Source organism: Stegodyphus dumicola, chromosome 12 (assembly GCF_044657685.1).
Source record: "Stegodyphus dumicola isolate Sdum_Otavi_A_Nest chromosome 12, ASM4465768v1".
NCBI lineage: Eukaryota > Metazoa > Arthropoda > Arachnida > Araneae > Eresidae > Stegodyphus > Stegodyphus dumicola.
This window is the reverse complement of record NC_140779.1, coordinates 25,675,908-25,690,459: the sequence shown is the minus strand read 5'-3', so window position 1 is coordinate 25,690,459 and position 14,552 is coordinate 25,675,908. Positions and strand designations below refer to the sequence as shown.

General features: G+C 32.5%; 1 protein-coding gene across 1 annotated transcript in view; it reads right to left on the bottom strand.

Annotated features, from left to right (window-relative positions):
- LOC118198428 (uncharacterized) overlaps positions 1-14,552 on the bottom strand; it is a 35,520-nt gene that overhangs the window by 9,170 nt on the left and 11,798 nt on the right. The window contains exons 4-5 of the mRNA XM_035370098.2: positions 11,665-11,892; positions 5,138-5,289 (exon numbers count right to left, since the gene is read on the bottom strand). Of these exons, the coding sequence (XP_035225989.1) occupies positions 5,138-5,289; positions 11,665-11,892 (380 nt within the window). The remainder of the gene's footprint in view (positions 1-5,137; positions 5,290-11,664; positions 11,893-14,552) is intronic.

The window sequence follows — 14,552 nt, the reverse complement described above, 5'->3', positions numbered from 1 at the left end:
GGAACACGAATCAGAGAATTTGGAAAAATGTCTAAAGCCTATTTTTATAAAGACGCAGATTAATGCATTACTGAAAAAGAAGAAAAAAATCAGGTGGACTAGTGAAAATATTTCACGTTGCATCGTCATAAGAGCTCTGTCATCTTAAAGCTATGATTTTTGGAAAGAAAAAAAATTAAGAAAAAAATTGAAATATCTTTACCTAGTATTATCAAATTAAAGAAATGGTGTTTATATTATTTTTTATTGTTTTCTAAATTTTAGTGTAGTCCAAGAATTCAAAGTAATGTTCTTACTCTAAAGAAGGAAAGAGGCGAATGTTTGTATTCTGTATGAAAAATATGCGTTCTCAATTTCGACGAAATGCATATAGATTGAAAACTCTGCTATGACTCTAAACTGGACTAAGTTGGTTCTTTTCAAAATGTGCAGTTTGTTTTAATCAGAGGTCTCATTTCGCGCTCTGCCTCAAATTACTGAGAAACCGCGTTTTAGATAGAGAATTTGTTTTAGAAGATGTAACTGTTTTAAATTTTGATATTATTAAAGAGGTTTTAAATAGAGATTGAGAAGAAATCAAATTGTGTCACAAACTAAAACCAAATTATTTAATGGTCAAGGGAAACGAGAGACAAAAAGTCGCTCCAGAGAAAACATTATTTTCAAAAAGTACCGCAAAAGGTATACTCTACCGCACAGGAAATCAGAAAGCATCTGACTTCTGTGAGTTAATCGATAATATCTTCGGTATTATGAATAGTACCAACAAGAATAACAAGTATTTAACAAACTAATTTTGTTAAGTACTTGTTAAAGTTATTCTTATTGTATCCTTTGTAACTAATTATTGATTAGATTTTGTGCTAGATTAGCATTCTAGATAAAATACAATAGTATAAAACATCAAAGTAATTGGCATAAAATGACCTGCTTCCTTTACTCACACTTTTGAAAAATTAAATAACTGTTTTAGGTACTCTGAATAAAGCTATTTTGTCAAAATTAAGGTAACAATCTTATATACATTTATTTAATTGTAATATAGATATAAGTATAAATTACAAAATTATTTTAAAAATATCTATTATATTGAATCGGAAGAGAATTATAACAATGTAAAATTTACAATTAGGCAAAAAATCAAACGTAGGTTAGCAGAAATGTTGCCATATATGTCATATATGTTTAAACCTATGTCAATGTAAAGTTGTTTTCTTAGTAAATTTAAATAGCTGCTATTATAGTTATCTTAGAAGCAGTATAAGAATCCTCTCAGTTAGCATGCAAATAAAGAAATGATTAGTAATAAACGTGCATTAAATAAAAAAAACCTGCAAATAAAAAAATAAAAAAACCACGGAACTTTATGTTAAAAGAGGAGCACATTTTATCTATTATTTTAAAGTTGAGTAAGCATTATTAAATTTTTTAATGGTTCAGTCTAAAATGCATAAAGCAGTAACATTGCCTCTTCCAAATTATAGCTATCTTTCACACACAGCTCATTTTAAACGCTGGTTCAAAAACGCTAATTTCCAAGCTGTGAATTATATTGGCGCGCTCAGTGTCATCATGGCTACGTCATCACTTCTCACTTTCTGCTTTAGGGGGAAAAGCTCTATGAGCTAGTCCTTCTCTTCTAAGTCCTGCCGGCTCGCAGGTGCATTATCCCGGTGGAACCCTCTGAAGGAAAAGCTACGGGGAGCTCGCCACTTCGGTCGACTTCTAGGGGTCTTTCCGTGAATCGAATTGATCCCCGGGCTTTCCCGAAAAGGGAGGTAAAAACAAGACGGTATAGTCAAAGAATGCGTATTGAACAATAGACGTTCTTTGGTATACTCTTAACGGAGCCTAGTGCAGTAAAGACTCTTTTCAAAATGAAGAAAAAGGTTATGTTTGAATATTTCCATACCAAGGACTCTTAGATAAAAGTTAATTGATGATATAATGAGAAACAACAGGATTTAAAATAGGTTGAACTGGATCCCTTAGTATAGAGATCTACAAAAATTCGAAATGGTGTCTTTTATTCTTGTCCTGATTTTGCAATCTGCTTCCCTCTGTTTATTTCACTGATCATTCTTCCAGTAGCTAAAGAATTTATATTAAAAAAACTGTTAATATCTGGAATTCCTAATAGATATTTATAGTTTGTGGAATTCTTAGAAACATATTGCCCAAATATATGACGTATTTCATTTTGTGTGAAAAATACTGAGCTTTCCGTTTTATAGCATATATTATTTTCTGCATATTCTTCATCATTTTTGTACCAAATGTTTAGTGTTATAAAAGTGTTTATCGGTTTGCATTCTTTTTATGCTCTGTGAATTCGAATAATATGCTTCAAAACATATGACATAAAAACTAACATTTTCAACGCTTTTAAAGAAGACATTTTAGCTTTTCTTAGTGAGTTCGTTTAAGATGCAGCTTTAATGTATATATATAGTTTTTATATAAAATGATAGATATAGCGCATATTGCTTAATATATAAAATGATGATTATATATCTTAATGTATGAAATATATATATTGTGATTAAATGGCTTAATATATATATTACATTAATCTTCAATTTTAATGTTTATGTACTAAGACTAAACAAAAGACTTGATCAAACAACATTAATACATAAAGGAAATGCAAACCAAAAATGAGATATAAAATATCTTAGTGAAATAATAAGAATATGTGTAACGCGAGTTTCACTTCAATTAATTAAAATAATAACTATATTATAATTAAGAAGTTTTATAATATAGGACATAGTTATTGTTTATTTATAGTATCCATTCATAGTGTACACGCTGAGCTTATCTCTAGTTAATTGGACATCGAATTTAAAATATTCTCGGCGCACTCTAGTGAAAAATTAAGGCAACACGGTAACGATGTAAGAGAGAAGAAAATAGTCAGTGGAAAACTGTACAGTGTCATGTAATCACTATGAATCGATATCCAGTAATTTAGTAAAACGCAATAATTAAAAATTATAAATAATGACCCATTCTTTCCATGAAATATGTGGACAAGACAACAACAATAACACAGTCACCTAATTTTTAAAAATATACTCGAAATGGACCGGAAAGAATGCTAATTTCACTTATCTTGGCATTATCAGAAACATCCCCCTTTTTTCAGGAGGAGGGAAGTAGTTTTTTGCGTGTTAATCTTAGAGAATTTTCTTAATGACTTTCCTTTTGGGGGGGGGCATGTGACAGCAGGTCAGTGAAGAAAACTTCACCTACACAGACCTGCATTTAACATCAGGTCAATGTATATGAAGATGGTGTTAACACTGAAGCAGAATTTTTGTTGCTGAAGCGTACGCAAAGTATCCTCTTTTACAATTTATTAGGATGAAGTTCAAGCTAAATTTCACGTTAAATCCCCAAAAAAAGGCTGCTATTAACACACGTTTGTTGTTAAAATTGGTGTAAATTGTTAACAGGTGTTGGAGGACTAGATTAAAAAAGAACTGAAAGAACTGGTCTATGCTTACAGGAGGTAAGAAGTTTGTTCCAGCAATCTCCTATAGTGAAACTGCATTTATTGCCTCAATGTTACATGTACGTCCATGTTACATACATATAAATAAGAACAGTATTGTGATAAAATTTGATCTCGGTATAATTTATTTGAGATTTCTATCATCGAATGCAAATCGTTCACATAAGATGTCGCTTTAGCACAAACACATAGGTATGTCCAAACCATTGTCCTTCCAACCCTGAATATGGAGATGAAAAGTCGCTGGTTAAGTTCAACACGCCCAGAAAATTTTGAGCAAACTGTATTCAACGCGTATACGGAGATGTTATGAAATATGGCAGAAATTCATTTGCAAATACGTTTGTATTAAAAACAATGCATTCTGTGATTGATTTAACATTCGATGACAAGAGTATTAGTGCAGAGATACCCTGTATGCATCCAAATGTCGATTCATAGCATTTAGATCACCTTATTCAGTTTGTAAACGACCACTTTTTTCTATTGATCTTCACTGAGAATTAAATTTGAAAATTCTTTAGTTTCTAGCTAGGGGAATCGGAAATCTCTTTCATTCGATCAAGCGTGTCCTGCTTATTAGAGACAAATTTAATGGCAATGGAATTCTTCATTTCCAAAAAAGAATTGTTTTGGGACCTTTCCTCTGTTTTATGCACATTCAGTGAATTTCTTATTATGACCATTTCCCTTAGAAGATCATCTCTCAAAGTTACTAACATTTCTTAGCATATAATTGAATAAAGATATGAAACAATATTTTAGTTATGTTTTTTTCAACAGGGAGATAGATATCTTTTGAAATCAAAATTGCCTGGACTCATGGTTAGACGAATCAAAGAGATTTCAATGTATGTATATCATTATTGATAATATTATTTTCTATTCATTTGCGCTATAATTTAAATTGTGATTTTTGGCTTGATTGTGAGAATTTTGAAGCCGTAAAAATTAAGATATTCGTGTAAGTGTATGCATGCAATCTAAAAATTCAAAGTTAAAATTACCGTGATTGTAAAACACTTTTTTTGAATTCTAAATCATTATTCTTTTAGCTCCAGAACCTGCCTTTTTTTAACCTGTTTTAAAATTTTTATTGAATGATTTATCGCTTCCTCAATTACTTCGATCATTTTATTTTCTAATTATCTTCTTCATATTTATGTTGTATATATATTTATTATATATATTTATTATTTATCTTCTTCATATTTATGTTGCATTCAACTATTACAAAAAGAGAGAATTTTTATTGAACAGCTGTTAATGTAAAAGATCTCTGTATGTTTCTATTTTCTGCATTCTGTAAATTATCTTACAAAGTTCTTAATATGGATGTCTGACCTTACCTTCAATAGGTACAATAAAAACATAATATTTGAATTTGTCTCTTTCAACCGAAAAGGATTTAATTTTACATTTTATTACAATATTACATATATATATTTTGAAGGACTATGAGACGATCTCATGAGAATACAAAAATTTGGGCATCAAATTATTTTTCAGTTTGAAATGTAAGTGCATTGATCTGTATAAATTAATTTAATTCTGATCTAAAAAGATGCAATATATATAAAAGCTTAGAAATAATCATTATTATTACGCTTAAGAACAAACCTTTCGAAGTTAGCTGAGGTGTCTTGAATTTCTTCGGCAGATGATGGGTAAGATGAATTATTAGAAGTCGGCATAGAGTTACTATTATTACTATTGCTTGGATTGACCACCCAAAGTGGGGTTCTTGCTACAACAGACTGATGAGACGACACCTGAAATCATGAAATGCAAAATCACTACATCAATATGATTACAAATTTATGAAAAAGAGTCCCACATTCATTCAAATACAAATTAACATGTAAGAGAAAGGAAACAAATATTAAACTTAATGTTTAAGAGAAGGGGAACAAACAACTAAATTATATTATGTGACACGCTAGTCTTACAATTTTATCTTCCGTATGAACGAATTTAACTTGTTATATATAACTCAAAGCAAGTCTTAGAATCCTGCAATCCTGCAAGGAAACAAATTTTCAGTCGTTTCCCATGTTCTCTCTTTTGCATTTCAGCACGATCTAATTCAATAAACGAGATTTAAGCTATTTAGCTCAATACATATCTTAAAATCCATCTGCTAACTATTCAAAATCGGTTAAGGCTAAAGTAATGATAAAGATTTATTTACTTTTTAAGCAATCTTATAGAATACAATATTTTTCTTCAGTTAGAGTCATAAACAAGTCTCTAACATTTGTATTTACGAATGAAAATATTCTAAGTTTTTACTTATTTTTTAATGCATTAACTTTTTTTATTCATTTAATTTTACATTTACTTTTGCACTTTTGCTAATTTTTTCTGTCTATTTTATAAATGTATAAGTGACTTACGATTAAATGACTTAGATGAAAGTAGATCGATTTAATGATTTAGCAATAAACTTAATCATGACTTTCACGTTTAAGTAAAACGAATATTAGAATGAATGATCGATTTCAGTTGGTATTAGTTTCCTTGCAGAATTCTAGAACTTGCTAGCTGTAAGAATCTGGATTTTATAGCTAAAGGAAAGAATTTTTTTTAAGGACAAGGTTCCTTAGAGATAATCCATGTTAAATCAAATTAGTGAGTGAACAGCATTAAAATATAAGCTGTGTCTCCCTTCAAGTTCAATTAAATTTTGAATTCAGATTGTAAATAACTACCTGAAGCTGTCAGTGATATTTTGAGACTAAAACACGTAATAGTATATTGATGTCTATAGGACTCAGAAAACACAAGCCAACTGACATAATCATTCCGCTAAGGTTTCAAAGCAGCCGAAATTGGGGAACAGCCTTCTAATGTAACTGTTCGCGGAGCACTGACCGGAGCATTTCTACGAAGTTGACAGCAGAGAAACAAATATTTGTAGCTGCGGGGAAAATTGTTATCTACAGCACTATTCGAACGATTGTGATTTAATTCAATATCTGAATGCGTCAGGATCATAAGCAAAAAATGCATAGACCTGGTGTAAAATCTCTCGAGACTCTGAAATATATGGTCATGGGATGCACAAGTGAAATTTCGTCACATTCAAGGTTGGAGCACATGAAATTTTCTAACAGCACTAATACTCTTCTTGATTAGTTATGATTCTTGTTACGTTACAGTTTCTTGACAAGTTTCACTTCTTGATTAGTATAGCCGTGGACGGTCCTCTGTAGTTTTAGGTTTTTTGGGGTTCTTCGTAGGAATGTTATCTAAAATGAATTTCACCTTTATTGCAGCATCTGAAAAGAAACTACATGCAGTCCACAACCAGTTTCGATATCGGCAATTCCGTATTACTACACAATTTTAAAGTACTACTTTGCCGATGTTATATAAATGAAACTGAAAGATGGAAAAAACTGATGAGGATGTAAAATAAAGCCATTTTGGAAGCGATAGAGCATATTTATAAGTGTAACCAAAGCCGGAACCGAAGTTCAGTTGTCGAAGGACATAATGAGTTAGAAATGAAGATACCTCGACCCCACAGTTCTTTTAATAATCATATCAATAGATTATTTTACACGATTTCGACTTTGTAATCAATATACCATCATTTTCTCAAACTTTTCAGTCATGTCTTTATAGAAGAGAAAAAATAAGCTTTAACGTCTGGTAAGAGTAAAAAACTCTTAAGATTAAAATAAATTTGTAAAAAGTCTGGTTAGAATTCGAAATTCCTTATAATGGATTTATTACAAGGAGCAATTAGTGCCATATAGCATGCTTATTTCTCAACATAGCCCTCAAAGTGTGTCACTGTTAATTCATACAAGCACTTGAGCCACACAAGCAAGATATTAGCATAGCAAATTCGCATCGGAAAAACAAACAAATCATATTAATCGTCAGAATTTGCAAATCGTCAGAATACGCAATTAGCTCATATTCCTTATCAACTCGTTCCCACAGCGGCCGAATTCTAAAATCGCTGAACACTGGTAGTTTGACCCGGGTGCAAATTCTGGATATCTGACTGGCTGCATAGACTTCTGCGTGGTTTATCCCGTATGTAACAATAGAACATATCAGTCTTGCTTAAAGTGTTCTCCAAGAAAGCAATCTCCTCCTTTAGATAACCCTCGCATGCTTTGCCCTAGTCACCCACCCCTTAAAATCCTCCTCAACAACTCCTAGATGGAGGCTCGTTAATAATGAAAGGACGCCCAGAGAAACATAAATTCAGAGTATTCATTGATATTTTGTTCAGTCAATAGTTGGATAATGAAATTTGTTCCTGTGAAAACGTAAAATTGTTATAGGAGAAGCATGGAGCAAACAGTATTGTATAAAAGCGGAATTACAAGCTGAGCAAAGACCTAATCTGAAGTCCGAAAGTATCTTAAAGCAAAAGATATAGAAAAGAGAATGCTCTAGCATACGTCTCTAAAATTGGAACATAGCTAAGAATATGCAGTCAAAAATTGAAAATGATGAAGGATAGTTCGTGATTTGAACACCAGAAACTAATCGGTAATATTTTTGAAAAATAATATTTCAACGAAGAAGACAGAAAGCCACGCATAATTTTTTAAATCCACCAACATTTTGCTGCCAGTCCGAACCGAACCCTGGAAAACTGATAAAGAAAAATTAAAAATATTTGCAAAACAGGTTTAATGTACTTATCATTAAATCTGTTTTGCAAATGTATAATATGAAGATATTTTAAAATTAGTATTTATGCATTCCATCCTAAAATTTTGCTAAAGTAAATAATCAGGTATAACCAATCTCAAATTTCTTGAAAAATAATAAAGAAGAGCGGTTATGCGCGGAACTGCTTTCATCAAAAACTTGTTATTATTAAAGTACAGTTTGGTTAATTTTCCCCGCTAATAAAGTACTCAGAATGTAACTTGTTGACGGAAGTACAAGTACATTTGTGCGAGTGTTTTTCCCAGTATTGTTTATGTAATACTAATAATTCTATATCAGCATCATATGACTGTTTTCAAACTATTACATTACAGAACAAGCAACTATTCAGTAAATACAGGAGCATGGTTACATGGGTATCTAAAATTGAAGTTATATCAAACATATTTTTGCAATAATTCAAAATACCTATAACTAACATTTAAAAAATTAATGTTACATATTATTTGGAAACGCCGAATGTAGTATAAGCATCTGGTGGTTTTTAAAAGGTTACACGTTTTGACCGGTTTCTGAATCTGTTAAATACAACTATAAAAATATAATTCTGGGAAGAAAAATCATGACCGACTGATTTCAGTTAAAACGAATTCTCTCAATCGCCTATAAAATGGAATGAGAAGAAAAAATCAGCAGCTTATACGTAATAGTTTAATATTTTATTTTGTATATATGTATTTCCTGTAAATTGGTATGACATAAGCTCGTTTCCAAATCATTATTCAGTAAGTAAATATAGATATACTATGGTGTAATTAAATCTAAAGTATGTTAAATTTCGAGCGACTAAAATTTGAAATCTCTTCCTAGAAGTGTAAAATCAGTGCAGGAATGGTGTGAAAATTCAACCAGATTGAATCTGCTGAGTCAGAGATGTCTCCGCCAGTTGAACAAACAAATTGTAAGCTCCCATTGGCAGGTAAGTGTCTTTCTGTAAACGCAAAAGGAAAACAGAGGATGGAAGCAACACTGTTAATCTCTCTAAAATCCACATTGAGTTTATGACAGATTTGAAGTACACTTTGTAGATTGTTTTGGTTTAGAACTGGCTGCACCTATAGTGATTATGCTCAAAGAGATGGTAAATGTTTCTTATGTTGTAAATAAAAAGATGAATCATTATCGTGTAAGCACAAGTATTTGAACTAAAAGATACTAAAGAAATTACTCATTTCGAGTACTTAAGTATTCATATTTTTAAAGTTTTTTTTAATTTAGAGTTAATTCGATTTTTGTGTGTATTTTTGATAATATGTGATTTTAGTGCGGCTCCTATAATTATACAACTAATTTAGAATTTCTCAAAGATTCTCAAGAAAAATTAAACTGTGTTGTTATTTCTTATCCTTACATTCTTGGAACAGTCTCCAGATAGCCTACGAATTTTACTATGGAGAAATGGAAGAGACCTACTGCTGGTCAAGGCCTTGTGCTCCTTATGGTAACAGGAAGAATCTGCCCAGTTCCGTCCTTCCTAATTATGCTGTAGAACACTCATGTGGACGGATCTAAGGGTCTCCAACTCCTCTTCATAATCCTTCTTAATGGTAACCATTAAACCTCCCAAGAGGATTTTCGACTCGAGGTGTTTTATATGCTCCCATGACGCAACGATAATCTTTATTAAGAAATATTCATGCTTTCTTCAAAATTTGAGCACGGGTCTGTCAATATTTCTGCGGACATCACTAACCATCATGCTGATCAGGAAGACAAACCAAAATGTTTTAAACAGAGAATGAAAAAGATAAATTATTAAGTTTATGGATTTTCGATAAGCAATCTCTCTCGCTATGTCAGTTAATGGACTCGCGGTGACTTAATCATAATTTCGATAAAACTTAGGCTATTGAGTTTTTACTTTTTTGTGTTTTTTAGTAATAGTCGTTAGAATTAATTGTGTAGGAATAGCAGTTTACTAATTCGTCTGTTAGTTCAAAGATAAATCCTTCGTAAAATAATTCGTGAATTTCGTTGGGTTAATGCATAAGGCATATGCATAAGGCTAACGCAGTTTTTTTTTTAAAGAAAAACTGTGAATTTTGAAAAAGTAAGACACAGGATCTCTCTTATTGAGGTCGTAAAAATATTCTTCATTTTGAACTAGGAATATATTATTCAAGTAGGTAACGTAAACAGTACAAATAATAATAAAAAAAGAAACAACCACAGGGTCCCCTGTGGTCTAAAACAGAAACAAAAGGAAAACTTGGGCTAAACGAGGATTCGAGCCAGGGGGTGCAAATGATTTAAAATTCATAAATTAAGTTAGACTAGAATACACTCACCAGCGGTTGAGCGGAAAGAGAGGTTAACACCAGTAATTTTGCCCAAGAGTTCGAATCACAACAAACTGAGTAGCTACATGAGCATTTTCATGATTTTTCACAGGTATCTGTGTGAGATGGATACGTGAGAGTTTCTTTTAAAAAATCTTCCACGAAAACATCCCTTTCCTTAAGCAGAGAGTTGGAATCGAATAATCGCGTGTTTTGTCCTAATCGAATAAGCAAGTTCTAACTTAAGTAAGTAGAATGCAATGCTCACTTGAATGGTGGGAAGGGATCAGTCGTAGATGAAAATCTTCCCCGCTTCCAAGCTTGGATTTCCTAGCTGCATAGTATTTATGCATTGTTTGCTCTTAGTTCTCATTTCAGTTTTTAAGACTAAGAATAAAGCCGCGTAGCTTTACAGGAAAACCTTGCTAATCGGTCGAAGTTTTGCAAAAAATGAAATATTTTCTTTTAGTTTAGGGCAAAGTTTTAAAACTGTTTTCAATTTTTAAAAAAATGAATTTTATATGTCAGAATTTTTTAAGTTGCTATATTTTTTTATTTAAATCGGCAACGACGGGGGGCATCCCCTCCTAACTACGCGACTGTTAACTGAACAAACGATGAGATGGAATGCATTTATATTTAAATTTTAATCTGTATCTCTTTGCTAGTAGAGCTTAGTTAAGCTCGTGGTGAAAATTCACTCGAGAACTTTAAGTAACACCTAGGTAAACTGTACTTGTCCTAGTTAAAATTAGATTAAGTACCAGATAAGTGTTACAGTTTGAAATCAGCAAGAATGGAGCTGAGGTATGTATTCATAACTAATATTTCGCACTGATAACAATTATTGTCATTCATAATTGTTTTGTGAAATCAGGAGAGTCTGATTTAAACAAAATTTAGAAGGAAGATTAATTCTAGAAGTTCAGTGTGATAGAAAGTTGAAATATTTTATACTTCTTCACACAGCAGTAAAAAGCCATTATTGTTATTTTAATAAAGTGGTTTAACATTATGTAGCAGTATAAATATAAAGAATCATGAATTCAACAGTCTCCAGAGTTTGACGTATTCTGAAATTTTGGTGACGCTTACTTAAGTGGTTCTGTTAATATGCAAATACTGATTTATTTGAAAGCAAAATTGAATATAAGCCAACTTATTTACCTTATCAAATCTTGGTATTTTGGTCACAGGTGGCGAATGGCATGGTTCATCCGCTATGTTGTGCGAACTACAAGAATTTTCTTTTTCAAATGAAGGAGAAATAGTTGAATTTATAAATATCTGGCTATATCCTTGATGGTTTGCATCCAGATGCTCTTGACAACTTGAAGAAATAAATCCCTGTGAAGCTTTGTTGGGTATACTGAATGTCAAAACTTGATATTTAGCCTAGAGGAACAAAAATTAAGCGATTTTAATATATTCATCTGATACCAATGCGTTCAAAAAATTAGAATTTCAATACGATTATCTAATTATAAATTAAAAGAAAATAGAGTATAATTTTAAGATCGTGTGCTGCTCTCTGAACTGCTGTTCCAAATTTAAAACATCTTAAATTTATAAAAACCGATTTATTTTTGAGTTAAATTATTGTTTCTAGAAAAATTTATCGTCAAGTCCTTTTTACTTCTTTGTACGAAGTAAAGTAAAAGAAGTTTTGTAATTGTAAAAAATTTCGAGTTTTACATTTCAAGTCATTATGATCGTCCCGAATCCATTTAGAGACTTTTTTTTGCATGACATCTGTAAATACGGACAGAATAAAGGACTCCTTATTCTAAAATGGATAGATTTTCGTGATATCTGTACGTACGTATGTACGCGCATATATCTCACATAACTCAAATACGATCAACCATAGACTATTGAAATTCTCTATATGAAACTGCTATAACATCTAGTTGTGCACCTCCCATTTTTATGGCAATCGGCGGTACTAAAAGTATACCCTGGTTTTCATTAAGGAAAAATCTTCAAAATGACGATTATTCAAAAAGCTACATTTAGACTTTAATGAAACTGAGCCACAGTATGCAACACATAGTAAGTTATAAAATAACACGCAAAGAAATTACCAGACTATTATGGTGTGCGATTCTGTCAATTATGTAGTAGTAATAGTAGAGAGCCATTGTTCTTGCAAAGCAGTTGCAACCATGGCAAAGTCTGAAGAGGATGACTAAGAGTAACTATACGTGTTTCTAAATCATCCCAAGCATGCTCGATAGGCTCGATAGGTGATCGAGCTCGTCTCTCCTTGAGCTGGATTGTTTGCTAGTGGATATAATCATCCACGATTCGAGCTGTGTGTTCTAGGGTTGTCGTCTTGTATCAAGAAATTATCACCTATTGCCCCGGCATAAGGGGCATATGAGCATCAAGGATGCCATCTCTAAACAAGCCTGAGCATTCATAGTTCAACGTGGAAAGACATAGCGGTTTGTGCATCCACCCAAAGCAATACCTCTCCAAACACAGACACTGTCTCCTCTGTAAGCATCTCTCTCACGGATGTTTGATGCATGATAACGGGTTCCAGATTCTCTTCAAATCAAATAACGCCGGCTGTCGCTATGAAGGCTAAGCCTGGACTCATCCATACAGAGAATAGCCCTCCATTGATCAGCTGTTCAGTGGACCTCAAACGTTCCCTTCTATGACGTGATGTGAGCGGCATGTCCTTCGTGCGCATAATATCGGTCATCAGCTCTCGTCGTAGGGGTTGGCCATTCTTGGCTGAGACTCCTGGATGCCGAATCTGTGGTTAGAAATTATTGCCAAAGTCTATGAACCATAGGACTCACATTTAACCATTTGACCACTTCTACTTGACTTTATTCTGCCTCTAGTCTCCCAATTGGTCTCCATAGCAGTTCTTGGGGCAAATGATACCTGGAGGTCATTGTTGCAAAACAGCTATCCCATGTTACAAATTGGCTGTTCCAAATTTCTTATCTCAGTGTCACAGCGAAATTTACAGGCTTGCTCTGAAACAGAAATTTTATGGACCTCGCAGATGACGTATTTCGATTGCAGCTCCACTAATTTGCACACTGCATTTTTACTAAGCAATTTTTATTTGACAACATATTGAAATTTTACCCAGATTGGCTTACTTTGTGATTTTTCCTTAATTTTTGGAAACCAGTGTTGGTGTGTATATATATATATATATATATAATTACCCCCTTTAATCGTCTTTAAAAGTCCTTACTCGGCTTTATTTTTGAAGTTATTGGTCATAAACATGTACATCGAGTTACAGAAGTGTTTCAAATGCCAAAAATATTCATATTTTAGCAATTTCAGATTTAAAAAAAAATTTGAACAAATAATAAAATCTAAATTTCAAATTATCACCTATTGTCCCGGCATTAGGGGCATATGAGCATCCCTGTTCGTATACTTATGTTTGGGAAAATTTCATGCTCTTTGTTAAAAAAGAAGCTACTTACGTATTATTCCACCGACCGTAAAAGCTGGCTATCATCGAATTATGGAGTTTGGCTGAGATCATGCCCAAGTTTTGTTAATCGTTCCTGCAGGATTCTGAGCTGCACTTTTAACAATAAAACATTAGTCTAATAATAAAACATTCGTCAATCTCTCTACACTATTCACCAAATAGCCACTGCTGGAGAAAGTTTTCGACTCGCTTAGCTTTTGCGTTTCGTTAAAAGGTTTTTGTCGATTTATATCTATTTTTTCGATCTATTATTTTTACGTCGACTATATCCAGCTGTTCTTTCCTTAGTCAACAGATGTTAACTATATCGATCAGCAATAAATGGACCGGAGTGTACTCACAAATACGATTATACAGACCTCAGATTCCTTTTTTAATGTGAGGGGGGACATTAAGCAATAACATTTAATTTATATCCTTGTTCTCAGTTGATTTTCAGTAAGCCAAAAGCAGCTTATTGAGAATCAGACGAACGTAGTTGTTATGAGTGTGCTGTGACACCACGCTTATTCATATTTACCACTAAATCGCATTGCTTGGCTACAGTTTAACGGTCAATGGGATAATACGTAGGTACCAA